At 36.9% G+C, this 25,335-nt stretch overlaps 10 protein-coding genes and 1 non-coding gene across 13 annotated transcripts; 7 read left to right on the top strand and 4 right to left on the bottom strand.

Moving 5' to 3' along the window:
• Positions 1-665: 665 nt before the first annotated feature.
• Positions 666-1,560, top strand: LOC17876812. Its single transcript, XM_006281285.2, has 2 exons — positions 666-997; positions 1,155-1,560. Exons 1-2 carry the CDS (start codon positions 762-764, stop codon positions 1,261-1,263), a joined length of 345 nt encoding a protein of 114 aa, XP_006281347.1. The 5' UTR covers positions 666-761; the 3' UTR covers positions 1,264-1,560.
• Positions 1,561-2,781: 1,221 nt separating this feature from the next.
• LOC17874844 lies at positions 2,782-3,547 on the top strand. The gene has a single exon (XM_006281548.2). It carries the CDS (start codon positions 2,861-2,863, stop codon positions 3,452-3,454), a length of 594 nt encoding a protein of 197 aa, XP_006281610.1. The 5' UTR covers positions 2,782-2,860; the 3' UTR covers positions 3,455-3,547.
• Positions 3,466-5,332, bottom strand: LOC17875437 (annexin D2). Its single transcript, XM_006279589.2, has 5 exons — positions 5,176-5,332; positions 4,581-4,726; positions 4,263-4,481; positions 3,958-4,170; positions 3,466-3,881 (listed from the first exon to the last, which is right to left on the bottom strand). The coding sequence occupies exons 1-5, from the start codon at positions 5,249-5,251 to the stop codon at positions 3,582-3,584; spliced, it is 954 nt and encodes a 317-aa protein (XP_006279651.1). The 5' UTR covers positions 5,252-5,332; the 3' UTR covers positions 3,466-3,581.
• Positions 5,333-6,356: 1,024 nt separating this feature from the next.
• TRNAR-ACG lies at positions 6,357-6,429 on the bottom strand. The gene has a single exon. It is a non-coding gene; the product is annotated as a tRNA-Arg (tRNA).
• Positions 6,430-6,532: 103 nt separating this feature from the next.
• Positions 6,533-9,838, bottom strand: LOC17876228 (asparagine synthetase [glutamine-hydrolyzing] 2). The gene is made up of 13 exons (XM_023779782.1): positions 9,718-9,838; positions 9,313-9,451; positions 9,087-9,182; positions 8,855-8,996; positions 8,663-8,758; positions 8,463-8,557; positions 8,159-8,320; positions 7,987-8,067; positions 7,675-7,896; positions 7,366-7,581; positions 7,164-7,250; positions 6,975-7,082; positions 6,533-6,899 (listed from the first exon to the last, which is right to left on the bottom strand). The coding sequence occupies exons 1-13, from the start codon at positions 9,795-9,797 to the stop codon at positions 6,693-6,695; spliced, it is 1,731 nt and encodes a 576-aa protein (XP_023635550.1). The 5' UTR covers positions 9,798-9,838; the 3' UTR covers positions 6,533-6,692.
• A 1,121-nt stretch (positions 9,839-10,959) lies between these two features.
• On the top strand, positions 10,960-13,448 carry LOC17875316 (CMP-sialic acid transporter 5). 2 transcript variants are annotated; one of them, XM_023783249.1, is made up of 7 exons: positions 10,960-11,165; positions 11,795-11,843; positions 11,948-12,174; positions 12,369-12,567; positions 12,651-12,794; positions 12,888-12,962; positions 13,053-13,448. In XM_023783249.1, the coding sequence occupies exons 1-7, from the start codon at positions 11,047-11,049 to the stop codon at positions 13,218-13,220; spliced, it is 981 nt and encodes a 326-aa protein (XP_023639017.1). In that variant the 5' UTR covers positions 10,960-11,046; the 3' UTR covers positions 13,221-13,448. The 2 variants fall into 2 exon arrangements, with proteins under 2 accessions (XP_023639017.1, XP_006280706.2); XM_006280644.2 differs by having other exon boundaries at positions 10,961-11,165; positions 13,056-13,448.
• A 120-nt stretch (positions 13,449-13,568) lies between these two features.
• Positions 13,569-15,012, top strand: LOC17876264 (ras-related protein RABH1a). The gene is made up of 6 exons (XM_006282238.2): positions 13,569-13,697; positions 13,936-14,006; positions 14,102-14,190; positions 14,289-14,400; positions 14,472-14,562; positions 14,656-15,012. Exons 1-6 carry the CDS (start codon positions 13,569-13,571, stop codon positions 14,725-14,727), a joined length of 564 nt encoding a protein of 187 aa, XP_006282300.2. The 3' UTR covers positions 14,728-15,012.
• A 298-nt stretch (positions 15,013-15,310) lies between these two features.
• On the top strand, positions 15,311-16,816 carry LOC17875973 (ras-related protein RABH1a). 2 transcript variants are annotated; one of them, XM_023789100.1, is made up of 6 exons: positions 15,311-15,509; positions 15,750-15,820; positions 15,923-15,951; positions 16,131-16,242; positions 16,334-16,424; positions 16,515-16,816. In XM_023789100.1, the coding sequence occupies exons 1-6, from the start codon at positions 15,402-15,404 to the stop codon at positions 16,659-16,661; spliced, it is 558 nt and encodes a 185-aa protein (XP_023644868.1). In that variant the 5' UTR covers positions 15,311-15,401; the 3' UTR covers positions 16,662-16,816. The 2 variants fall into 2 exon arrangements, with proteins under 2 accessions (XP_023644868.1, XP_006281115.1); XM_006281053.2 differs by having other exon boundaries at positions 15,314-15,509; positions 15,923-16,011.
• Positions 16,817-16,963: 147 nt separating this feature from the next.
• LOC17876174 lies at positions 16,964-19,701 on the top strand. The gene is made up of 10 exons (XM_006280579.2): positions 16,964-17,030; positions 17,228-17,288; positions 17,597-17,762; positions 17,888-18,171; positions 18,268-18,345; positions 18,432-18,557; positions 18,642-18,707; positions 18,804-18,872; positions 19,172-19,231; positions 19,319-19,701. Exons 2-10 carry the CDS (start codon positions 17,241-17,243, stop codon positions 19,475-19,477), a joined length of 1,056 nt encoding a protein of 351 aa, XP_006280641.2. The 5' UTR covers positions 16,964-17,030; positions 17,228-17,240; the 3' UTR covers positions 19,478-19,701.
• Positions 19,702-19,853: 152 nt separating this feature from the next.
• LOC17877269 (probable mitochondrial adenine nucleotide transporter BTL3) lies at positions 19,854-21,830 on the top strand. Its single transcript, XM_006282126.2, has 4 exons — positions 19,854-20,511; positions 20,626-20,929; positions 21,018-21,485; positions 21,564-21,830. Exons 1-4 carry the CDS (start codon positions 20,075-20,077, stop codon positions 21,636-21,638), a joined length of 1,284 nt encoding a protein of 427 aa, XP_006282188.1. The 5' UTR covers positions 19,854-20,074; the 3' UTR covers positions 21,639-21,830.
• Positions 21,807-25,186, bottom strand: LOC111830144 (cyclin-dependent kinase C-2). The gene is made up of 12 exons (XM_023781530.1): positions 24,940-25,186; positions 24,405-24,486; positions 24,223-24,313; positions 24,088-24,117; positions 23,861-23,970; positions 23,699-23,771; positions 23,498-23,618; positions 23,272-23,389; positions 23,035-23,174; positions 22,882-22,939; positions 22,702-22,772; positions 21,807-22,574 (listed from the first exon to the last, which is right to left on the bottom strand). Exons 1-12 carry the CDS (start codon positions 25,050-25,052, stop codon positions 22,031-22,033), a joined length of 1,551 nt encoding a protein of 516 aa, XP_023637298.1. The 5' UTR covers positions 25,053-25,186; the 3' UTR covers positions 21,807-22,030.
• Between the last annotated feature and the right edge of the window lie 149 nt (positions 25,187-25,335).

The raw sequence follows: 25,335 nt of genomic DNA, 5'->3' as shown, positions 1-25,335 counted from the left end.
CAATAGTTTCGAATTTCTGGCTTGATTATAAAGCTAATATTTTCTTCAACGCTAACCTAACTCTAAGAAAATATTATCTATATAAATAAGTTTCTGCTACCAGAAATTGTAACATAAACACAGATTTTACATTTTAACACGATAAGAAATAAGAAATCATTGGCTCTTTATTTGTTTATTCTAGAGATTTGCAACTTTACAAAACTGCATGAAAGGTCCAAGTTAAAATCATGTATTTATGATTATGCGGTATACCGCGGGTCAATCCCTAAATTTTAAAAATGATTCATAGTATAATATTTATACATGTATATATGTCACATATTGTTCTAAAATTAACAATCCAACTAAAATCATACAATTTAAATAATTTTGAACATATTCGAAACCAACACAAAAATACAATCTAAAATGATAGAATTTAATTAATAATCAAAATAAAGTAAAGTAAACACAAATAAATTATCTTGCAACGTACAAATGACTAAAAGCCCGGTAATTTTCCACCGCGCTGTAGCGCGGGTCCGAACCTAGTTATACCTATATAAGAAAAGAAAATAATGATAATTGCTAAGTAAAAGAATGTTATAGTAATAAAACAATATTATCTCTCTATTATTAGATTCTTCCATTGCTTTTCTTTTAAATAGCTTGTGTTTTTCTTCTCTTCTTCCTCCCCCTTTGCTTTATCTCCCTCTTTCACTTCACACTTCTTCTTCTTCTTCGAGAGAGAGATATATATATATATAGAGAGAGAAAGGATGGTGTTAGGAAAGCGTCATGGATCTCTGATCAAGAGAACAACAAGCATGAATATGATCACACTCGATACACCCACGATCTATGATGCATCTCAGCCGTCCGATCATCTAACCTTTCATCAACATCATCATACTCCGACGAAGGTGGTGATGGCTACTAACTACGATGATTTCTTGAAGACTTGTAGCCTCTGCAATCGAAGTCTCTGCCATCATCGTGACATTTACATGTATAGGTACGAATACGAATACGTTTTTAACCTTTTATGTATTTTTTTTTCTTTATTAATTAGTTTCACAAACCCTTTCATCAACTCAATTTACCGTTATATGGTTCAATGAACATGTTTTTGTATATTAATAAAAATGTTATATACTGTATCGTTTTTGTAGAGGGAACAACGCATTTTGTAGCTTGGAGTGCAGAGAGAAGCAAATTAAGCTGGACGAGAGAAAAGCGAAAAGCGGCTTAGTCGCATCCAAGAAACCAATTCGTATATAAATCAATCATGCATGAATGATCTCTGTATAATAATAACTTTTCCTTATGGGTTAAATTAGTATGTTTGCGTTTTGTTGTATATAAGAATGATGAAAAAGTCGAGGAAAAAAAAACAATAGAAAATGAGATTAAAAGATGTAGCGATCATATACAATGTAGCTTGACCATAAGCACTTAAGGATTATAATTTAATTATGAGCTGTAGAGTAGTCGAATTTGCTTTTGTTCGTGTGATTTTCGTCTGTGGTGTGTAATAATATATGTAATGTAATATCAATATATTGATGTGTTTATATATTTAGGTGGTACTACTTTTTTTTTTTTTTGGGTTTAAATGGTACTTCTTGTTTATAACAAATAATAATTGCAAAAGAGTTCTATAAAAATATCAGATGGACCGATTCTTGAATGTATATTTAGAAAATATAATTTGTGATAGCTAGGGATCGATCAGTTGTGAGAAATTCTATAAAATAATTCGTATCGAATCTTGAGTGACGAAAACCAAAAGATTTTTCTCTTTTTTATAGAGAAAGTTCTAGTTGGCCGGCTAAATTCCCATCTAATATTTTAAAAGTTACAAGAAAATAAATAATCTTATTGTTCTACAATCTACAGAAATATTATCATCAGTTTAAAATATCATATAACATGAATTATATAATCCATACTGCAGATATAACAATCAACTAAATATATCATTTTGGACTATTCAAGAGAATCATCTTACAGAGTTTTCGAATAGCCGAATGTTTTTACATGTGGTGGATGGTTTGATCATTTGAGCTTCGGACTCGGATAAGTTAACAAAGAAAGACCAAATTTTCAGAAACATATTCATCATCCTACAAATAATTATAGTTGTCGGTTGATATAAAGAAAACACAAATTAAAATGTCATCTTGATGAGTATATATAATTGACCTGATAACGGTGGGCCAAAAAGACTGAGCAAATACTGAAAACGGGCCTACAAACATGGGCTTACAGTGTCTATTTCCTTGTAGTCAGCCTTTTCACAAACTCCAAATTTTTTTGTGAGAGAGTCACAAGACCGCACATACAAATTTGTGAAATGAAAAAAAAGCTATGGGATCAATTTAATATTTGGAGTTTGATTCTTGATAAGATCTTGGGATCTAGAAGATCAAAGCTTTTTTTTTCACTTCAATATTATTATTATACGGATCATCGTATTGCAATGCACACTAAGAGCTTTAACTTCATTGGACTAGAGTAACGAAGATGTGCACCAAGCCATGATCTAGTCCACACATGTCTTTTTTTTTTATATAACCTTCTGTAGTGTGGAGTATATTTTATATTCTCAGAAAGTGACAAAGTGTGTTGTCCTTTGGAATTCTTGAATGGATAAATCAATGACAACTTACATATACGAAGATCCCGAATCTTACAACTATCATTAAGAAATAGTACAAAAGTAATTCTCATGGATTACTTTAGAATATTTTTGATCATCCTCCAACCTAAGCTTCTATAAATACAGAGTCTTTGTTCAATCTAAACGTATCCATCAACAATACCATCATCTTTGATTCTTGATTTTTGATTTGATTTTGTAAGCAAGAAAAGAAAAATGGGTGTTATGAAGATGAAACTTCGTTCACTAAAATGCCAAGTGAGAATAGTAGAAGCAAGAAACGTTGTAGAGATCAAAAAGTCTAAAGCTAGTACTCTGTTCGTTAGATTCTATCTCTCTGCAGGATACAACAGAAAAATTCAAGTAAACACGAGAGAGGTCTCTTCGAAATCAGACCAGCTCATGTGGGATCAATCTTTTGGTCTCGAGTGTCAAGGGAACGAAGCAGCAGTCCAAGACTTGAAGCAACAGAGACTAGTATTCGAGCTACGGAGGAAGAAAACATCGTCGTTTCTTAGGAAGTCATCAAGATCTGAGGTCGTGGGAAGAGGAGAGGTTTCATGGGAATCAGTTTTCGAGTCGCCCGGCATGGAGATTGAGAGATTTGTGGTGATGAGTGACTCGAAAAATCGGGTTTTAGTAGATGAAAAGCCTATGCTGTTGAAGATAGCTTTAAAGATCCAAGCTTTAGAAGAAACAGAGAAGAAATTGGAGAAGCTTTGTTGTGTGTGTAGTAGTAGAGATTGTGGAAGCTGCAGTTGTTTAGATTATGAAGCTTTTGCTTTAGCCTGTGCTTTAGATTGTATTTAAAGAAAGAAACATAGATTTTGATTCAAATTAACAAACTCAAACGATATATGACAAATAGTTGCAGAAGCAGTTTCACAACTCTTTTTATTAAAAGCAAACCAGGCAGTAAGAAACAATCGAACTAGTTTCAAGCATCACCATGTCCGAGAAGAGCAACAAGCATGTCCTCATAATCACCAGAAGTGTCTTTGGCGATAGCACGGTCCAAAGGAATGCTGTTCCTTCGCTGATACTCCTCTTTGATGCGTTCCATGTCAACTTCAGTTCGTGTAGTCACCACTCGGGTTAGTCCCCATTCGTCTGTTCCCATTTTGTTGATTGATAGACGCAGAACCTTCTCAAAATGCTTCTCAGGGTATGTCAAACATGTAATTACAGCTCTGAGTAGTTTCAGGTAGTCATTGTCATCCGACTCTTCCTTCAAGTTCTGCAAAATTTACCACATAATCAGCTGTCTGAACAAAGCAGTATAACACAAAAACGCAGTTGGTTGTCAAGTTGACCTTGTTAATGGCGTTTCCATGCTCGTTGTTGTAGTGGTTGAGTGTTGCACCGAGCTGTGCTTTGCTTCTGGTGGTCAAGATTCTGATGAAGTCATCATCGTTGTAAGCTTTCTCGGAGACCTTCTCATGAAGTATCTTGGCTTCAGATCTTGCAAGCATCATGTTCACATCGTCACCTTCATACCTGAAAGTGCTCACAAGAGGAAGCAAAAGCTACACAAAAGAGGACTCAAAAGATGTCAGAAAAAAAGTGTACCATATCCAAAACAAACAAGCAAGGTTCTGTTTATCGATTGATCATTTACCTTACGAAGGTCACCAGATGTGTGATGGGCAACATCTTCCTCAAGTGATTTCTTGTATCGAGCTTGGTAAGCTTGCTTGACCTTAAAAAGCTCAAGAGCAGACCTTGTGCAAGCAATTTCAACAAGAACCCAGTTGTTCTTGGTGAACATTTTGGTGGATTCTTTAGCTAGATATGCATCTCTCTCTGATGGATCAAGAGTCCACAACATCACAGCTCGCTGTTACAAAATTCACCAAAAATACAGTTTCACAACACCAGATCAGTCAGATAAGAATATTTTTCAGAGACCCAAAGGAAAGAAAAGAGAGTAAGAAACCTCAAAGTCACTAGAAAGCTCTTTGTCTAACGCCTTGAGAAGATCCTCATTGTAGGTAGCTGCATAAACGCTGCGGATTAAGCTCCGTTGTGCTGCGTTCCTGTGAGCGAGGATTGATATGATCAGCTTCTCGTTGGTACCCCATCCTGTTTCAGACCAAATCCAAAAAAAACAAAAAACAAAAACACTTTAAGACACGTCATGTCGCAGATCTCCTAAGGAGAACCTGACCACCAACATAACAAGTTTGAATGTCATTTTCGAAAAGATGGCTAAAGAACAAAAAGAAACCTACTTTCATCATAATCAACCACTTAGGACATCATGGGACCTGATCTTGTACTAATGGATTACACAGAGCAGGTCAAACAAGAACATAGTAAATCCCTAATCACCAAATGTAGTCGTGACAAAATCAACAAAATCTAAGAAAAAGAAGACAAATTCAAAGATAATTCTTAAAGGGTACATAAGAAATCAAAAGGATCAAACATTTTTTCATTAAAGTGTATATCAAAACAGATTATATTGATTAGATCGTACAAGAGGAAGAAACTAAATCTAGATCAAGTGATGAAAAGAGAGAGAGAGAGACCTGAGAATGCCTTGTGGAGTTGCTCAGCGTCTTCTTCGGGAAGAGGAACATTGCTTGGGACTTTGAGAGACGCCATTTTTTCTTGGGATCAGTGTCTAAAACTCTTTAGATCTCTCTGTCTCTGTGTGTAGGTTTTGATTGTAATGACTAATGAGAGAGAAGCAGACGCACGTCGTCCTACTTATGTAACGGGAGAATCCCAAAATTATTTAATTTTTTGATATTTTCAAAGTTATTGTAAGTTAAAGCATTTTATAATAATAATGTAAATAATTGAACATGTACATATTCTTCTACTAATACATAATAAATATATAAGTATTTTCCTCTTTTTAGCAGCTGATTTTCCTCTTTTTATGCTAAAAAATTCATACAATATCTTAAGTGGGTTTAATGTTGTACTATAAAGTAAGCAATTATGTAATTACAATCTTTTTTTCTTTCAAAACCAGGCTGTAATTACCAAATCAATAATGCAAAAGAGATACTATACCAAATCAAGTTAAACTGTTTTCTTAAAAAACCTACAAATTTTTTTTTTTTTGCTATAAATAAATGATAAATATGAATTCATTGATATTGACGGTCCAGAACATTTTTTCCCCAAATGTGATGTAAAACGTGAGGGTTAAGGAGACTGTAACTTATTATGATTATTCAAAATGTGTACAGTCACGTTTGACTATGTAATTTTTTAAATCAAAGGATATGTCCAAAATGAAACTAAATCTTTGTTATCTACAAAATACTAAGGGAAGGCGAGGAGGATTAAGTTCACACTTAACATAATGGCGTTTGATATACTGTAAGTAAATAATAATTAAATCTAAAGATCATATTATTGGAACAGCTATAGAGAGAACTGACGATTGATATATTAGAGGAAACGAGATTTTCGTTTTATGCATTTCTTAACTATACGAAAAGGACAGAAGAGGATTCAGATTCACGTGGTTGGCGCTAAGCTAATTCTGAGAGGGGAGCAGTTGCTTCGTCTCACTCAAAAATTATTAATACAAGGGGAAGGAAAAAAAAAAAGGTCCAAACAGGTACATACAACAACTAATCAGGTTAGGTCATCTGTCTTCTTTATGTAATAAATGATAGTCTCTGAATTCTGAAATTTCTTCTTCCACACCAAAAAAAAAGAGAAAAAAGATGGACATTTCAAAAAGAGAAACCGACTCCGCTGGGGATCGAACCCAGAATCTCTGGTTTCGTAGACCAGCGCCTTATCCATTGGGCCACGGAGTCCTACTTGCCTACCTGATAATTACTGAGTTAGTTATTTAAACAAGACAAAACCTGTGCTAGTAGCAAGCCAAGCCAAATAGAAAACGTTGTAGAGAAGACAAGCTTTGTAATGAAAACAAGCTAGGATTCATCAACTCAAACGTTCAAACTTTACATGAATTTGTCTTAAACAAACAAGAACAAGAACATACGCAGAAACTTAGGCACAAATGTAGAAATCGTGTATTAATTGTCTCAAACAACGCCTGTGATGACGTTTTCTTCTATAATCCATTCTTAGCAAGACAATCTACTGAATCTGGTCCACCCTTACCCGCAGCTTTATTCTCATCATAAGCTGCAACATGAACTCCAAGAGCCGCACGGCCTGACGGATCAAGATTCTTTGACCATGTTGCATCCCATTCTACAGCTTTCGCCGTACTGCAAGCTATACTTGGCCCTCCTGGTACAGTCGCCCTTGCAGCGCTCTGCTCAGGAAACAATAAACACGTATCAGCAGAGCACGCAAGTTAATTTTTGAACATTTTATGGCATATTTTTACCTTGGGGAAGAACTTTTCGAAGATGGTTCTGTAGTAGTAAGCTTCTTTTGTCAGAGGTGTGTTATCCGGGAAGACAAAGCTTGCATTAGATAACATAGTATCAGATACCTATACCACAAAAAAGGTTAGTTTATGTCAATTTTTTTCTAACAATTATCGAAATAATCCTTTAAGAATGATTTTTCTTACATGTTTGTTTGCATGATCTTTCAGACCATCAATCCAGCTATACCCAACTCCATCACTAAACTGTTCTTTCTGTCTATACAGAATATGCTGAATTTACCAGAATATGAGGAACTTTGTTAGAACATTACAAAATGAAATTACAGAGTATATTATAAAAAAAAAAAACAGGCACATTAACGGCTTTAGTTATTTGTAAACACACCTTTGGTAGATAAGGTCGTTGTTCATCATCAAAGGCATTGCGTAGCACCCACTTCTCAATCCTCCCGAGATCAGGCTTGATCATCTTCCATTCTGGATCAATGCTCATTGCGACATTTAAAAATTCTTTATCTAGGAAAGGCACACGAGCTTCAACACCCCAAGCAGAAGTTGATTTGTTTGCCCTCAAACAATCAAACTGGTGGAGAGCTTTGATCTGTAAGTAAACCAATGCATAAAAAGTCAGATCATCAGAAATAAGTTCTTGATCACCAAAAAATAAGTTCTTGATCTGGTGAAAAGGAAATACCTTTCTGCATGTTTCTTCATGAAATTCTTTCTTGTTGGGTGCCTTATGGAAGTACAAGTATCCTCCCAGAATTTCATCAGAACCTTCCCCAGAAAGAACCATCTTTACACCTAAAGATTTAATTTTTCTGGACATAAGAAACATCGGGGTGCTAGCTCTTATGGTTGTCACGTCATAGGTCTCAATATGGTAGATGACTTCCTCGATTGCGTCTATCCCATCCTGAAAATTGCCATAAGAGTATACGATATTAAGCCGTATTTTTGAAAGAAAAAGAATGATAATGAATCAGATTCCAGGAATTTTTTATACCTGAACTGTAAACTGAAACTCATGGTGTCGAGTTCCAAGATAGTCAGCAACTTCTCTGCCAGCTTTAAGATCTGGGGATCCCTGAAAACAAAAACAGAAATATATAATTAGACTCTTGAAGAGTATACAGTCCATTAAGAAAGCTGATAGTAAACTCAGAATTTGTGATGACCTTCAAACCGATACAAAACGTGTGCAATTGTGAACCCCATTGACGAGCAGCTTCCGAGTTTTCCAAATGGCGTAATGCTACTGCAGCAACGAGAGAGGAGTCCAATCCTCCAGATAGGAGAACTCCAAAAGGCACATCAGTCATAAGTCTCTTTATAACAGCCTGAAAAAAGCTCAGATTACAGAATCACATTCGTATTTCAAAACACTATTCAGAACAAGACAGACCAGTTTTAAGACCTTGACGAAATTAAAATTGCTCAGAGTACTAGTTTCAAGAATCACATTCATATCTCCAAACATACCTTCTCGAAAGCATTGCGCAGAACTAAAGGATCGTACGGGGTTGAAGGAACCTGCTCAGAGTACCACGGAGGATTGTACCACCTCCTAAGTCCTCCTACAAGGAAGCAATAAAGGCATTTCAGGAAACTTCTGCTTTGAGTTTATTACAAATGGAAACCCATTACGATAGACTAAATGTGGAGTTTAATGGTATACAGACCTTGTTTACTTGAGTAGATGTGGCCAGGAGGGAAAGACATAAACTGTTCACAATCATCACTAAGCGCTTTCATCTCGGAAGCAAACCAGACAGAGCCTATAAAAGGATATATTAGAAAAGTAATTGATTAGACAAGATAGAATAAGCTTAACCCTACTGATGTGAATTTCTCAAGGAAATGTTAGATCATACCATCAAGACCCCATCCAATGTATAATGGGATAATACCAATGGCGTCCCTTGCAGCAATAAAACTTTTGTCACGTGTATCAAGAAGGACAAACGCGAACATTCCATCCAACATGTCGATAAATTCCTCTCCATGTTCTTCGTACTGCAAGACAGAACAAAATGCAACAATAGAGATAGATGCTCAGTAATACAGAAGCAACAATTCAGTCTTTTCCCAATTACACATACTTACAAGGTGTGCAATGACTTCACAGTCGCTACCAGTATGGAATTTATGAGACTTAAGCTTTTCACGCAAAATCTTGTGGTTGTATATCTCTCCATTGACCTGACATCATTAGCACATTTGATTTACTATTCAGATGGTACAATTGACAAGCACGCAACAAAGGTCTAGCGTTTGACATTTGTTCACACATGATAGTAATTGACATTGTTTCAAAGACAAGAGAAAGTACCGTGACAGCGATGGTCTTGTCTTCGTTATAGAGCGGTTGGTCACCAGAAGTTGGGTCAATGATGGCTAAACGCTCATGGGCAAGATAACAATCTTCATAACAATGGAGTCCACTCCAATCAGGACCTCTGTGCCTCAACCTGCACAAATGAAAGTAATCAATTTAAACATCAATTCAGGTCTACGTATGTTGGTCATCTTCTACACAAAGATCAAAACATTTTGCAGCCAAATCTATTTGAACGAGTAAACCAACACATTCCCTCGTAAAAAAGTTGAAACATTATCCCAATTCAAACGATTCTTCAGTAACAATGCGCAGCCTTCCCTTCATCGATTGACCAGAACAAGTTGATCATGGGTGATTGATTGAATGAAACAGAAGATAGAGAGAGAGAGAGAGTACCTGCGAGAGAGCTCGATGATACGAGAACGTTTAGCTTGAGTGTTGTCGATGCAACCAAGAACAGCGAGAATCCCACACATTGTGTGAGTGTGGTGGCAACGAGAACGAACAACAAACAATGGTCTTCTCTGAGAACTGAGTATTATAATTTTTTTTATATAGGGTGGCTTTCAATCGCAGCCGTTGATTTGGACATTTTTAAAGATTTTTAACCCTAATCTTTATTTCTGTTTTGTGTTTTGTTTGTTACTCGTATTTTTGTGATTGGGAGAGATTCGTATCCAAGACCAATGGATCATTGTCACGAGGTCCATTGGTTTTTTTTGTTGTTGTTGTCAAGAACTTGGAACTTATTAATAGTGTTTTGGCCTTTCGCGTTACGAAATCACGGGTTGATGAACGAATGTAACAACGGCTCAACTATTCATATTATGGCTTGATCAATGTTTGAAATCGCATTATCTTCATTCTGCCACGTTGAATCGATATGAAGGGATATAATTCCATTGCTAGTTTGGTGGTAAAGGAACAATCAAGTTATGATCTTCTCTGTTCTGACATTGATTAACCTTTCTACATTATTATGCTTTTCACTTTTCACATTATGCTTTCAAATAAACATGTTTGTCATAGTGTTCTTGGTGACCTTAAGAAGTGCATGGATTGGAAGAAAGAAAAAAACTTGTAGATTTTCCTATGATTTTGTATGGCTACCTCATATATATATTTGAAACTGTAAATTAGTTTTCTTCATTAAAATTTCACTATTTCAACGACTATAAAGAGTTTAGCTATAGTGTGTCTGACTGATTGAAGTCTTGAAGACATAGAAATCACATAAAGGTAACTTCCTTTTTTATTCTTTCTTTTAACTTAAGTTTTGTTCTGTTATTGTTTTGCTGAGAATGAAAAGAAAAAACATACAGTATGTCTGAATATGATAACAAATAAATCTTAGTTATTGTAACAAATTTTAAGGAATCAAAAGGAATATCATATTTGTATTACTTTCCTCTTCAAAATTACCTTCAAATGGTGTGAATAATAATTTTGTATAATAGACACAAACAATTAAAGTTACAAAAGCTAATGTGGATAATCTTGCAAATTTCCTTTCCGAAAGAAAAGAAAAAAAAGTTTCATAATTATGTTTTATAATCGTCAAACAAATACGACGCCGTTCCAGTGGTTGCTTCGTTGAGAAAACGACGTCCCAAAATACAATTGTTAGAAAAAAGTGAAAAAGCAGCCTTGTTCAAAGCCATCCTCGACCCAAAGCGAAGGCGATCAATCATCTGTATTCATTCTCTCGGTGGCCGGAGGAGATTCATGGCGACGGCTAACGGAGCAAAGAGTCCGTCGAGTATGGGCACTAAAGTTTTGTTTTATTCCATTCTGCTTACGCTTCAGTACGGAGCCCAGCCTCTGATCTCCAAACGCTGCATCGGGTAATCATCTCTGGGAACCAACCTATGCTTCTCAAAATCGCTGTTGTTGGTGCTCTTACTCCCGTTCTTACTATGTGATTTCGTGCTTTATTTCGGGAAATGCGAGATTCAGTTTTTTGAATTTTACTTTTATGCAGTTCGATTTCTGGCATCTGTTTTGTCTGCTTTTTATCGATTCAATCTGCGAATTGTGGTTCTGAATAGTGAAACAAACTTACAATTCGAAGCTATATGCTACGATTACGATGTATTCCTGTTGTTACTGTGAGAAAAGACGATGATGACTGTTCTACTATGTCATTTTTCTACTGTCTCAAGCGTTATAGATGAATTTGAATCTACTAGTTTGCTATATTGGTGCTTTGGGGTGGTTGTTCATATTAGTTATTCAGGGTACGATGTAATGCTTCGTGTAATCTAGCATTTGATATTTGGGCTGATTTCGACATATATGCTGGAATTATGAAGCTAAGCTAACAGCAAAGTGGTATGGATAGTTAGAACCTAGTAGGCTTGGTCACTAGTCCACTTGTTTGTTTCTTCTTATACAGTTACTAATGGATTGATTCTCTCTGTCATGGTTTGGTTTACTTGGTATGATATCATGCTCATCGTTATTGTTTTTACAGGAAGGACGTTATTGTAACTTCATCTGTTTTGACGTGCGAGATTGTTAAGGTACCTGATCGATTTTCCCCTTTCTACTTTTCATAGTTTTTTCATTTATGTAATACTGTTTCTGAAAATTCGCATGCTTTTGTTCTATGTTCTTTACTTTTTAGGTCGTATGTGCTCTTATTCTCATGGCAAGAGATGGTACTCTGAAGGGGTTATCAAAAGAGTGGACGTTGATGGGATCCCTGACTGCATCAGGACTTCCTGCAGCCATTTATGCATTGCAGAACAGTTTATTGCAGATCTCATACAGGAATCTTGATTCCTTGACTTTTTCAATTCTGAATCAGACGAAAATCTTTTTCACAGCATTCTTCACATTCATAATACTAAGGTAACCTTCTTTTCTCTCTTCTTATAGTCTTGCTTTTGTGATTGAGTGTGGAGCTCTGTATTAAGCTAGTGCCTATAGCACAATTCATGTTAGAGATTTGTTATGTGAGTAGCTCGATGATATTCAGACATATTGCTGTTTATGTTTGAAAAATCTAAAGTGTTTAACTCATTATCTCGAGTGACATCTTGTAGGCAGAAGCAATCAATTCAACAAATAGGAGCTTTGTGTTTATTGATCATGGCAGCAGTCCTTCTAAGTGTTGGTGAAGGCTCTAACAAAGGTTCAAGTGCCAGTAATTCAGATCAAGTGCTCTTTTATGGGATTATCCCCGTCTTGGCAGCCTCAGTGCTCTCGGGTTTAGCCTCATCTCTATGTCAATGGGCTTCTCAGGTAATTCAGAGTTAAACGCTACATTCCAATAGAAAAGTCTCTAGTTCAATTTTATACATAAGCTTACTGTCTTATTGTTACAGGTCAAGAAGCATTCATCATACTTAATGACGGTAGAAATGTCAATTGTTGGAAGCCTCTGCTTGTTAGCAAGTACCCTTAAATCTCCAGACGGTGAAGCAATTAAAAAATATGGCTTCTTTCATGGTTGGACTGCTTTAACACTGGTAACTACTGATATCTTTTTTTCCTATGACGGTTCTGTTGATAGAAAAACGGTTAATTCTGATTGTTTGTAAGCAATATGACTGTTCTCACAGGTCCCAGTAATAAGCAATGCTCTTGGTGGAATTCTTGTTGGCCTAGTTACATCACATGCAGGTGGTGTAAGAAAGGTAAAACACACAAAAAAAACCCTCCCAATTATTTTGGAACACAATAAAAAAAGCTGAAATATATAATGTCTTTACTGTGTTAATGATTAGCAGGGATTTGTGATTGTGTCGGCATTACTTGTGACAGCGCTACTTCAGTTTGCGTTTGAAGGAAAACCGCCATCGTCGTATTGCCTGGTGGCTCTTCCTCTTGTGATGAGTAGTATCTCATTATACCAGAAATATCCATACCTTGACAAGAAGAAGAAGAAGGTTTAAGAAGCCTTTTCCATGCAGAGATTAGCTGATAAATTCAACAATGGGGATATCTTAATGCCATTAGTAATATTATTAAGTAGATGATAGTGTGATTGTTGGACCATGCGAAATGCTTTGTAGTAATTTACATTGGAAAATGTTAATACATGGAATGAGCCCAGCTGTGATCATGTAAGGCCGATACTTAACGGGCTAATTCTGAATTATATAACCCATATATTATAGACCCATACTACAAGTAAAGTTAAAAATGTTTTAGCCAACGACACTTGTGATCTTGTTTGTTGTGTAACACAACGATGGGAAAACAACAAAACCATCAAAAATACATTACAAGCTAGTGAGAGGATGGCAAATTTAGTGAATTTTTACGAGGAGACTAAAAAATACAAGCTAGTATTGTTGGGGGATCAAGGCGTCGGCAAAACCAGCATCATCACTGGTTTCAAGTACGATAAGTTATACAGCAACTATGAGGTTGGCCCTATCTACATCTCGATGTTTTTGCACTTGGATGCCAAGACAGATGAGTTTTGTTATTTTGTCTTGTTTTACGATGATCGTGTGCCTTAGATACGTGTTTCTGATGATTGCATACTGAGAGATTCTTACAAGTCTGATCGTATTAGATGTCCTGTCCTGTATATACGCTTTTCTTTCGATTCGGAATCAATCTCTAGGGGTTGTTTTAATTTCTTGTCAAAAATAATCGCAGGCTACAATTGGAGTAGACTTTATGTCCAAAAGAATGAGGTATCAAGACAGGAATTTTCGTCTGTACATGTGGTAAATATTTGTCCCTTGGTTAACGTATCTCAGTAGCATCCCACTCATTTTAAGCTACATGACTTCTTCTCTTTTTCTCAACATTATTTTTGCAGGGATACTGCTCCACAAGATAAATTTCAAAGCTATAGATCATCCTATATAAGAGTTTCTTCTGTTGCTGTTATTGTCTATGATGTAGCCGGTTAAGAACTCCTATTAGAACTTTTTTCTAAACAAAGTCTTTTTTTTTGCTTCTTCTTCTTGAGTACTTAATATTACTTGCAATTCGCCAATTTGCAGATAAGCAAACATTTTTAAACACCTCCAAGTGGATCCAAGAAGTTCGTGCAGAAAAAGATAGCCATATCATTGTTGTTCTTGTTGGTAACAAGACCGATCTTGTTCACAAAAGGTAAAACAAAACAAAACCCCATTTTAATAATCAAAGCAAAAGACCATGGATTGATTCAACCAACGAAACAGGCAAGTTTCAATAGAGGAAGGTGATAATAAAGCTCGTGAGTTTGGAGCTTTGTTCATGGAGACTAGTGCCAAAGATGGATTCAACCTTAAGGTACGCATTACACACAAGATCGATGTGATATAATAATTATCCTCTCAAGTGGAAAAAAAAAAAACTTAACTTGGTTCTTGTTGTTGATTGTAGTCTTTGTTCTGTAAGATTACATCGGCAGTTTCTTCGACTAAACAAGAGGATTTGGTGGATGTGAATCTTTAGCCATCAACCAAATCATCTCAGATCGGGCAGAGCATCAACTAGAGAGCAATTCTTGTTAATAATACTATACTTACAACAGACTCAGCAAATTAAGAATTCTTTTTATTTAGTTTGCGTTTGAAGGAAAACCATCATCGATCGTATTGCCAGGTGGTGGTTGTGATGAGTACTAGTATAGTAGTATCTCACTATGCCAGAAATATCCATACCTTGACAAGAAGAAGAAGAACGTTTAAAAAGCTTTTTGCATTCAGAGATTAGCTGCTAAGTTCAACCATGGGATATCTCAATGCCAGAACTATTAACTTGATGATAGTGTGATCCTTGGATCATGCGAAAAAGCTTTGTACAGTATTTACATTGGAAAAATGTTAATAGAGTACATGGAATGAGTCCAGCTGTGATCATGTAAAGGCCGATACTTTAATGGGCTAGATCTGAGTTATATAACCCATATAGACCCATAATAACAACACTTGTCTTGCTGTGATAAACACAATGATGGGAAAATAACACATCCATGAGTCACAATACAATACCAAAAGTGTAGGCCAAAAAAAAAAAAAAAAAAAAATTTCGAATAGTAATATAATTGGCGGTAGGAATATAAAACGCGATTTCATAATTGGCGATCGATAGCCAAGAGAGAGGAGAGGGGAGGAGGAGGAAATTAGATGGAAAATTTAGGGAATTACAAGCTAGTGTTCTTGGGGGATCAAGCCGTCGGCAAAACCAGCATCATCACTTGTTTCATGTACGGTAACTTCGACACCAATTATCAGGTTCGCCCCATTTTCTACGTCTCCATGTTTTTTGCTCTTCGATTCCCAACACAGAAGATGAGTTTTGTCCTTTTGTCCTGTTTACGATCATCGTCTAGAGACCCATTGTGCCTTATAGATAAGTGTTTATGAAGATTTCAGACTCAGAGATTCTTCGAATCTGATCATGTTATATATGTCTTTCGATTCAGAATCAACTACTAGTTGTTCAAATTCTAGGGTTTTTTTAAATAATCGCAGGCGACAATTGGAGTAGACTTTTTGTCCAAAACTATGAGGTATGAAGACAGGACTTTTCGTCTGCAATTGTGGTAAAACACTGTCTCTTTGTTGGCTCCCATAACACAACTCAGCTCCTTTTCTAAAGCTAAACAATGTCTCAGACGTCTTGTGTTGTTTTTTCTGATGCGCAGGGATACTGCTGGACAAGAGAGATTTCAAAGTATTGTACCAAGTTACATCAGAGATTCTTCTGTTGCTGTTATTGTCTATGATGTTGCTGGTTAAAACTTATCTAACTCTATTCACCATTTTTTCTAAACAACCAGCCATGTTTCTTTGTCTTGCTTCTTCTTCAGTAGACAGTAGTCAATATACTTGCTCCACTTCTCAAATTTGCAGATAAGCAAACGTTTTTAAACACCTCCAAGTGGATCCAAGAAGTTCGTGCAGAAAGAGGTAGCCATGTCATTGTTGTTCTTGTTGGTAACAAGACCGATCTTATTCACAAAAGGTAAACCAAAACAAAAACCCATTTTAATAATCAAAATAAAAGACCATGCATGAATTGTTCGAATGTGATTTGATTCAACCAACGGAAACAGGCAAGTTTCAATAGAGGAAGGGGATAATAAAGCTAGTGAGTTTGGAGCTTTGTTCATGGAGACTAGTGCCAAAGCTGGATTCAACATTAAGGTACAACACTACACACATGTACATGGGATATAATAAATATTCTCTTAAGAGCAAAACAAACTTAACTAGGTTCTTGTTGTTTGAGTGTAGCCTTTGTTCTGTAAGATTACATCGGCGTTACAAGGAAACGAGGCAGTATCTGGGACAAAACAAGAGGATTTGGTGGATGTGAATCTTAAGGCATCAACCAAATCATCTCGGGCAGAGCATGATCAAGTAGAGAGCAGTTGCTGTTAATGACACTTATACATACAACAGACTCAGCAACTTAAGTTTTTTGGATAAATACTTGTTACAATGAAGACCAATTAGTTGGTGTGATTAGACTAAATCTCTCTGTAAACATTGGTTTCTAACTTTATTATATAAATATTGATCATCTTTAACTTGTTTCTGAGGAGAAAATAAACCTCTGTAATATTTGCTACATTGAGATGACGTGTCAACCAATTTTTCATGGTGACTCACCAAAAAGCCAAAACAAAAAAGAAAAAAGAATAAATAAAGAGAAGGAAGGCACAACAAAGGCGACACACACTTTTGGAGTAGCTCTCAGCAAAAACCCAAAACTGAGAATTTTTTTGCTCTGCGGCTCAAACAATCAATGTTAGTGATATACTGATTCAGACTCATTCAGCTTAATTTGTTTGAATTTTCCGAATCGAAAACACACATTTTAGTTGTTTTTATGGATTACAACGTTTCTCGACCTTTGTTCTTCTGTGTCTGTTTATTTGAAAAACTGGGTTTTAGGGTTTTAGCGACAAGTGGGATTCGTGATTTTTTTGCTTGCCTTGTTGCAGATTTCAAGCTTCCATGGGTTTCAGATCGGTTTATCAATCCCTCACGGAACTATTCCCACAAGTAAGCTCTTATCTACGACACTTGTTTTGTTTTTTGTTTTTAGGAATCCTCTCAGTAATGTTGTTATTATTTATATTAGATCCAACAGCGACGATCGAGGAAGCATCTCTGTATTTATTATTCGTATTTAATATTTCAATTAATGTTATGTTGTTATACACGATGCAATGATTTGATCAAGCTATGTAATCTATCTCTCACGTGCTCTATACATTGTGATTCTGCCTTTTCGTTTTGGTTGTTTTTTAAAACCAATTTTTGTTATTATCTTATTATAATATAGAATGTCACATTCTTTTTGATTACAGATTGATCCAAAGATTTTAAGAAGTGTTGCAATTGAGCACAAACATGATGCTGATGCAGCTGCTTCTGTTGTTATTTCTGATATGTTTCCTTTGTCTTCCCCTAACTCTACTCAACCCCTGAACAAGAACAAGAACAAGATTTTCGAAAATACGCCTAACTCGAAAGGTGTGCTTTGTTTTTTTTAGCTTCTGTGATTTTGTACATTCCAAGCTTGTTCTGCCTAGATTAGTACCATGGTCTTTCAATTATCATGGCCTGCTGGTAAAAATGGGTTGTTTCAAATGCATTAGTGGAACGTGATATGCAAACTGGCGATGGGAGTTTGTCTCTGTCTCATTGGCTTCAACCATCTAAGCTTCCACATAGTTACCTTGCATTGCTCAACGAAGAATCAACACCTGATGTGAAACCTCCTCCGGATTTCGTCGTGGAGAAAGTGGTTCTGCCAAATCGCGGCGCAGCCACTGGTGTAGGAGGAGGAATCCGAACCATGTACTCTTTTGACAACATTGGTGCTTCTTCTTTGGTGAAACCTTCTATTCGTGTACAAAGCCAGACTAACAATCATCTCTCTGTAAGCTTCTCAACACATCTCTACTTGTCTTTTTCTTAATTTTACATCCTTTAGCACACCTGAAATTTGTAAAATCTTCTTGCATCTTTATGTCAGGGAAGTAGCAGTAAGGTTCCTGTGGGTAGACGTTCCTCTCGAAAGTCTGTGCAGCCATGGTCCCCAGACTACTCTGAGGTCAAGTTTCATCACATTATTAAAGTAATGTCTGATCTGAAAAGTCTCTATTTTGATGAGGAGCTAACTTCCGTTTACTGCTTCAGAAGCTGAGAAGTTGGAAAAAACGGAGCAACAACAACCGAGACTTCTCACATCTCTTTGGCAAAGGCAGAGATGTACCCTGGAAGCAATCCAAAAGAAACAATGACAAATCTTATACCAGTGAGCGTGTAAGTTCCACATATGATGATCATGATTTGTGATTCCATTCGTTGTTTCATGTTATATAAACCATTGATTTTGCTTTTTATTAGGAGCGCAAGCAGCGAATTGACAGTAACATCAAGACATTAGGGGAATTACTCCCACATAAAGTTGACGTAACATTTTTAGAATTATATATTTCCTCCAACAGAGCTTGTCACATATAACTCTTGAGAATGTAACCTTAATTATTGATGTTTGTGATCTTGTAGGGGGATAATCCTGAATTGACACTGAATGCCATTATTTCTCACGTTAAGCTTCTGCAGCTACAGATGAAGGTATTGTCTTGCTTCTCTTATGTTTTCTTCTGTATCAACTTTTTTATATTGAGCAACTAGATGAAGGTATAGAAGGATGTAAGCCAACTGCGAACTAAGAACTGTGAATGAAAATCCAACTCAAAACAAAATCTATTGAACAAACCAATCTAAAGCTTTCAGTTTACTTGTTTAGCATCAAAACTTCAAGCGTATAATGTGATAGAGAAAGCTAAAGGCAAACCAAGAACCCTATATGGCTATATCCAAAAACCTGAGGAACTTTGTGATGTGACATTTTTTGGTTCTTATGGATATAGGAATTAAGTCGAAGCAGGCTGGGAGGAGAACCAGAATGTCATCCTATGACATTCATTGAGGTAACACAATTACGCATTTGAAGAAGCAAACATAAAAGATACAATATGTGTTTGTATTCTAAGAGAGAATTTTGTTGTTTGTGATAGGGATACGGCCACTACATTCATCACGAGCAGACGATGACAAAATCACTGGAGGAAGTAATGGAAGATCTGCTAACAAATGACTTTGATGCTGCGGCTAACTTGTTGGAGAGCAAAGGCCTTTACTTAATGTCTTTGTCCACTTTCCAAGGCTCCTGCTGACTACTAGCCATGACTCTTCTCCATCTGCAAATCTCAAACACATAGAATCAAAAGCAAAGTTAAAAAAAAAAAAACTTACCACTCTTCTGTTTACTGTTTAGTACAACGAGTAGGAAGAGATTGAATGTTTTATCTAATGAGATAGATGAGTTAAACTTTCTCAATCTCTTTATCTTGTTTATGGGATCTTCTAAACAATTTCTTACCAAAATTTTGATTAACTTGACAGAAATAGATATTTATGCATTGTATGTAACCAAAATCGTATGATGATGATGACATGTCAACCAATATAGCATCGTCAGCAGAAAAAGCGAAGAAAGAGGCACCAAGTCACACTTTCACCTAAAAGTATATTCTCTGTTTAGAGAAAGAGAGAGATGAAAAGCTTAAAGCTTTGAGATTACTAGTGTTTTGTATTCTTTTGTATTAAACTATCAAATTTGATTAGCCTCTCTTCGCAGCTCCCTAGAATCATATTTACTATCTCGCTTCGTCCTTTAGATCTCACCAACTAGTGATTTGGTTCTTTGGGGGTCTTGCTGAAAGTTTCTGATTTGCTCAATTCGTCGAATTTGCCATTCGAAAACCAGTAAAATGCGTGGCCTTGATCGATGGATAGCTGACGCAGTCAGATCAGATTCACTTGATCACAATAGTCAAATCCTTGGCGGGTTGTTCCTCGACGAATCTGTTACTTCCTCGTCTGTCTCCTTTGTTTCCTCTAAGGATTGTTCCGTCAGCTCGTGTCGATTTATCCGAAAGTCGAGTTTTTTGAAGTTTAGGAGACGAAACGGAACCAGGGGACCTCTGTTTTGTTCTGTCAGTTTGTCGATAAAGGAGAGTAATAGTGAGGAAGAAGAAGGTGAAGGGTATAATAATGGCCGAAACGGGTATAAATCGGAGAAAGAGTCGGTGTTGATCGGTGGTGGTCAAAAGGCGAAGGAGAAGCTTGAGGTTAAGGAAAATGGGACAGGAGCTCTCAACACGACCAAGCATTTGTGGGCTGGAGCTTTTGCAGCCATGGTTTCAAGGTCTCTCCTTCTTCTTTAAGTGTTGAGGTTGCTTAGTGAGAATGCTTTTTAAGTATTGATTTGGTTTGTTGTAGTTTGGTGGCTCATTGGGTTTTAGGGTTTTGGTTTGAGCAGAACTTGCATTGCACCTCTTGAGCGGATGAAGCTAGAATACATCGTTCGGGGAGAGCAAGGGAACCTTCTTCAACTCATTCAGAGGATTGCAACAACTGAAGGGATCAGAGGATTTTGGAAAGGGAACTTAGTTAATATCCTCCGAACTGCTCCTTTTAAGTCTATCAATTTCTACGCATATGATACATATAGAGGCCAGCTTCTGAAATTGTCCGGGAACGAAGAAACTACAAATTTTGAAAGGTTTGTCGCTGGTGCGGCTGCTGGAGTAACAGCTAGCTTGCTTTGTCTACCACTTGATACCGTAAGTGAAATCAGAAGAAAAACTCCCTTGAGCTTCTTTTACCATTCTCTTTGACCTTCTGTAGCATTTCTTTGGTATCGAATTGCAGATAAGAACGGTTATGGTGGCGCCTGGTGGAGAGGCATTGGGTGGCGTAGTTGGTGCATTCCGTCACATGATTCAAACCGAAGGATTCTTTTCCCTATATAAAGGTCTTGTACCTTCACTTGTTAGTATGGCTCCATCGGGAGCTGTGTTCTACGGTGTCTATGATATTTTAAAATCAGCTTATCTTCATACACCGGAAGGAAAGAAACGGCTTGAACACATGAAACAAGAAGGTGAAGAACTGAACGCGTTTGATCAACTCGAGCTTGGTCCCATGAGAACTTTGTTATATGGAGCAATCGCAGGGGCTTGCTCAGAAGCAGCAACTTATCCGTTTGAAGTTGTGAGAAGGCGTTTACAAATGCAATCACATGCAAAAAAGTTAAGCACAGTGGCTACTTGTGTTAAGATCATTGAACAAGGTGGTGTTCCTGCTCTATATGCTGGCTTGATTCCCAGCTTATTGCAGGTATGATTCCTTAATTCTATTCATAAATCAATCTCTTAAACCTGTCTGACAGCTTTGTTTTTTTACTCATTCTTGCAGGTTTTGCCTTCTGCGGCGATCAGTTACTTTGTTTACGAGTTCATGAAAGTTGTCCTGAAAGTAGAATCAGCATAAGACAATAAGCAATGAGGAAGGACACAATAATTGTGTTTGTTGCAGAAGTTGCTTCAGAAGAAAGTTTTTTTCGTTTTTTTGGGTTTTACACTGATCATTGGAAGTTTATTTTCCCCTTTTACAAAAACAGATAGGTTGTGAAACGTTTTTTTTTTGCAAGAAAAGATATAATAAGATTTGGAAATTTCAATTTGGTTTTGCTGTGTTCTTATACATAAAGCTTGCTCGTGCAAAATGATCTAAACATACAACAATCACAGAATATTTGAAAGAAAGCCAAAAAGACGGGAAAACAAACTGTTTCTCGACGATCGGTCTTCATAATCAGAATCGCAACTGCCTTTAGGACATCAAATCCAAGACCACATCATATGAGACTCTTTGAGTAATCTTCACTGTTGCCATCCATATTGTTGGTTTCTACCACCACCCATAGGGTTCTGACCTCTTCCAGAGCCACCAGATCCACCATACTGACCACCACCTTGCGAGTAGTTGTTAGGCGGTCCAACACCATAGCCACCGCTAGGTCCTCTAGGACCGGCGCCATATGGTGCACCTCGACCTTGTGGAGGATATGATCCGCTGCTGTAACCTCCACGGCTCTGATTATTATAACCACCAGTCTGGTTACCACTAGGAGGGTACCGGTTTGGACCAGGTGCACCACCACGGGGCTTTCCATAGTAATGGCTGCCAGGTCCACCAGCAGGCATTTGGGGTGGTGGTGCATTGTTGTTCATAGGGTGGTTTGGTCCGGCAGGCCAATGTGGAGCGGCATGAGACTGACCAACACCGTGTTGCTGTGGAGGTAATCGTGAATGTTGCTGCTGTGGATGCTGCAGTTTCTGTTTCTTGGCTGCTTCCTCATTATGGCGCATCTGTTGCCGCTTTTTCTTTGTCTGGAACTCGTGTGATGATTCATATGTTGGTAGACTGTTGACATAAGACAGTTTCAGTTTGAGCTGAATCACTCACTATTTGTTTCTTGATCGTCACTTGCTGATGTATTATGAACTAAACGGGTTTTCATAACAAGAAACTTAAGAGGAAATTTGATTACCTCTTTGGATCACACGGCAGCGGATCGGTCCAAAAGTACTCAGCATCAAGAGCATCCTTTGCGGATATTCTCTGTACAAACAAACAGGAAAGGACTTGAATGTCTACACCAAGGCTCTTGATTTCGGAAATTTACTAATATTCCAGACAACAGTTATCTGTATTAAAAATTCTTTAGTACCTGGGATGGGTCAAGCACCAACATTTTCTCAAGTAATTCAAGGGCATGTCGATCAAAGCTATAACAGAAGAGGAAAGGACCAAATGAGATCTCTCCTGGGGCAAAGTAACTTTTGTCTAAAAGTATCGCAACTACATATTGGCTTATACTTACTGTCTATAGATCTCCCTAACGCGTCTCTTTAAAGGCCGAGATGATTTCATTTGGTTATACCAAGGCATCTTGGAAACTCCAGGCCAGTTGTTTTCATCAGGTGATCCACAAAGTTCATAAATCTTATTCAATTGTTCATTCTGGAAAAACAAACATTCGAGTAAGGCTAAGTGGAAACATCATCAAAGAACATTGTAATAACACGCGTTGCTGATGATCAAAAGATGAAATACTAACCTCAGTTTTCCCAGGCAAGATGGGTTTTCCATTCAAAAGTTCAGCAAATATGCATCCAACTGACCACATGTCAATCGCTGGTCCATATTTAGTTGCACCAAGTAGCAATTCAGGTGGCCTACATCAATAAAAATGCATTAAGTAGAGAATAAAATGCACGTCTAAGCAATACTTATTCTTTGTCTCTTTTATGTATAAAATTTTTAAAGTTTGTAGGCATACATACCTATACCACAATGTGATGACACGGTTTGTAAGGTTTCCAGTATGATCATGAGAAAATGACCGAGCAAGCCCAAAATCCGCAAGCTTTAAATTTCCCTCATTGTCAATAAGTAGATTTGAACCTGCACCGAGATATTACAGGTTAACTAGCTAATAAAGACAAGAGAACCAAACAATCAATAATGTATTATGGAATTCTCACCTTTTATATCACGGTGAAGCACTTGATTCACATGACAATAGTGAAGCCCAGTGAGCAGTTGCTTCATGTAACACTTTTTACATATGTTCAAATGTCAGACAAAGACGGAACAATAAGGTATTTGCAAAGGCTACTACAACAAGGTATCTAGCCATGCAATACCTTAATCTGAGGGACTGTAAATCTCAGTCCAGGACGATCAGCAAGTCCAGTCAAGTCATGATCCATGTACTCAAAGACCATGTAGATTCCACCCTTGTATTTGTTATTATCTAAAATTGAAGCAAAGCAACAAGCTTTAGGCGAGTGTACAAAGTTTTAAAAGATCTATCATAGCCGTATCTAAGTTCTACAGATGAAATTTAGAACTCTAAAAAGGTTTTACTAACCTGGCTTTCCTTGATCATCCCTATCCCGACCTTTTAAAGACAAAAAGAATCACAAAATTTTACATATCAATCTTAACGCCTCATTTAACGGAATTTTTAAAGCAATAACAAGATATTATAAGGGTTTCTTATTACCTGGAGAAGTGACAATCTCTTTCAAATGGATGACATTTTCATGATGTAGCTTCTTCAGAATTTTAATCTCCCGGATAGCTGTTATCGGAAACTTCATAGCAAATAGTGATAAGGGAAATGTAAGTCATCGTGGGCTCACAAAGTTTGCAACTTGTCTAAGTTAGTAGTCACATGTAGCTTACCCCTTCTCTTTCATTGTCCATACGGATCTTTTTCAGAGCCACGATTTCGCCAGTTTTGATTTCTTTAGCCATGTAAACTTGACTGCAAGACCAAAGCCAAATATATAAATCTAAACCCCAAATACAGCATTCCGGAAAAAGTTCAGCTAGGAATCAGGAGAAAAAAATAAGGAAAACATATAGGCAAAGCTTGTTTCAGATGCTACGAAACAAACCCACTGAACAACTATTTCAAGCATACAATAATCATACAATCTTAAGAACGAGGATTCCCAGTTCACTCAATCAACAAAATCAAGCTTATAGTGATAAGAGGCAAGATTAAAGTTCTTCAAATTAAAAATACAGGTACCGACACCTTTATTGAATTATACAAACCAAATCGCTTCAAAGGCCTAATTCAAGTGGCTCTAGCAGAATTCACCCAAAGTAGAGAAAAATTAGATCTTGAGCACAAATACTCCACGAACCCAAATCAATTCGAATAAAAGGAACAAAACCCATAAAAAAAAGAGACAGGAATGGAGAAGAATACCCGTAAGTTCCTTCACCAATCTGTTCTAGCTTCTCGAAGCAATCGACACTACGAGATCCCCAAATCGGAGGAGGCTCCTCAAGATTCAGCTGCCCAAAAGCCGCAACCGCCATTATCCCTTCCTTCTCCTTCAGACTCAAAATTATCGACGGAATCTTCAGACAATTTAGCTTCGCTCTTGGTCTTGTCTCCGGCTGTTTTAAGGTTTTAGGCTGTTTAGCCCTTACGCTGTCGGCTTCACGGGAAAAAAAAAAAAAAAAAACAACAACCTAAGCTTTATTATCCCGAATATATCTTTGGTTTAAACCGGTTCTTGCAGTCAACTAAAATCAAACCAATAAAACCCATCGGTTCTTAACTTCTTTCCAAATAAAACATTTTGTTTAGTCAAAGTTT

The sequence above is a fragment of the Capsella rubella genome, unplaced genomic scaffold (assembly GCF_000375325.1).
Source record: "Capsella rubella cultivar Monte Gargano unplaced genomic scaffold, Caprub1_0 scaffold_8, whole genome shotgun sequence".
Lineage (NCBI taxonomy): Eukaryota > Viridiplantae > Streptophyta > Magnoliopsida > Brassicales > Brassicaceae > Capsella > Capsella rubella.
The sequence above is the reverse complement of the archived record's forward strand: the minus strand, read 5'-3'. Positions and strand labels throughout refer to the sequence as shown.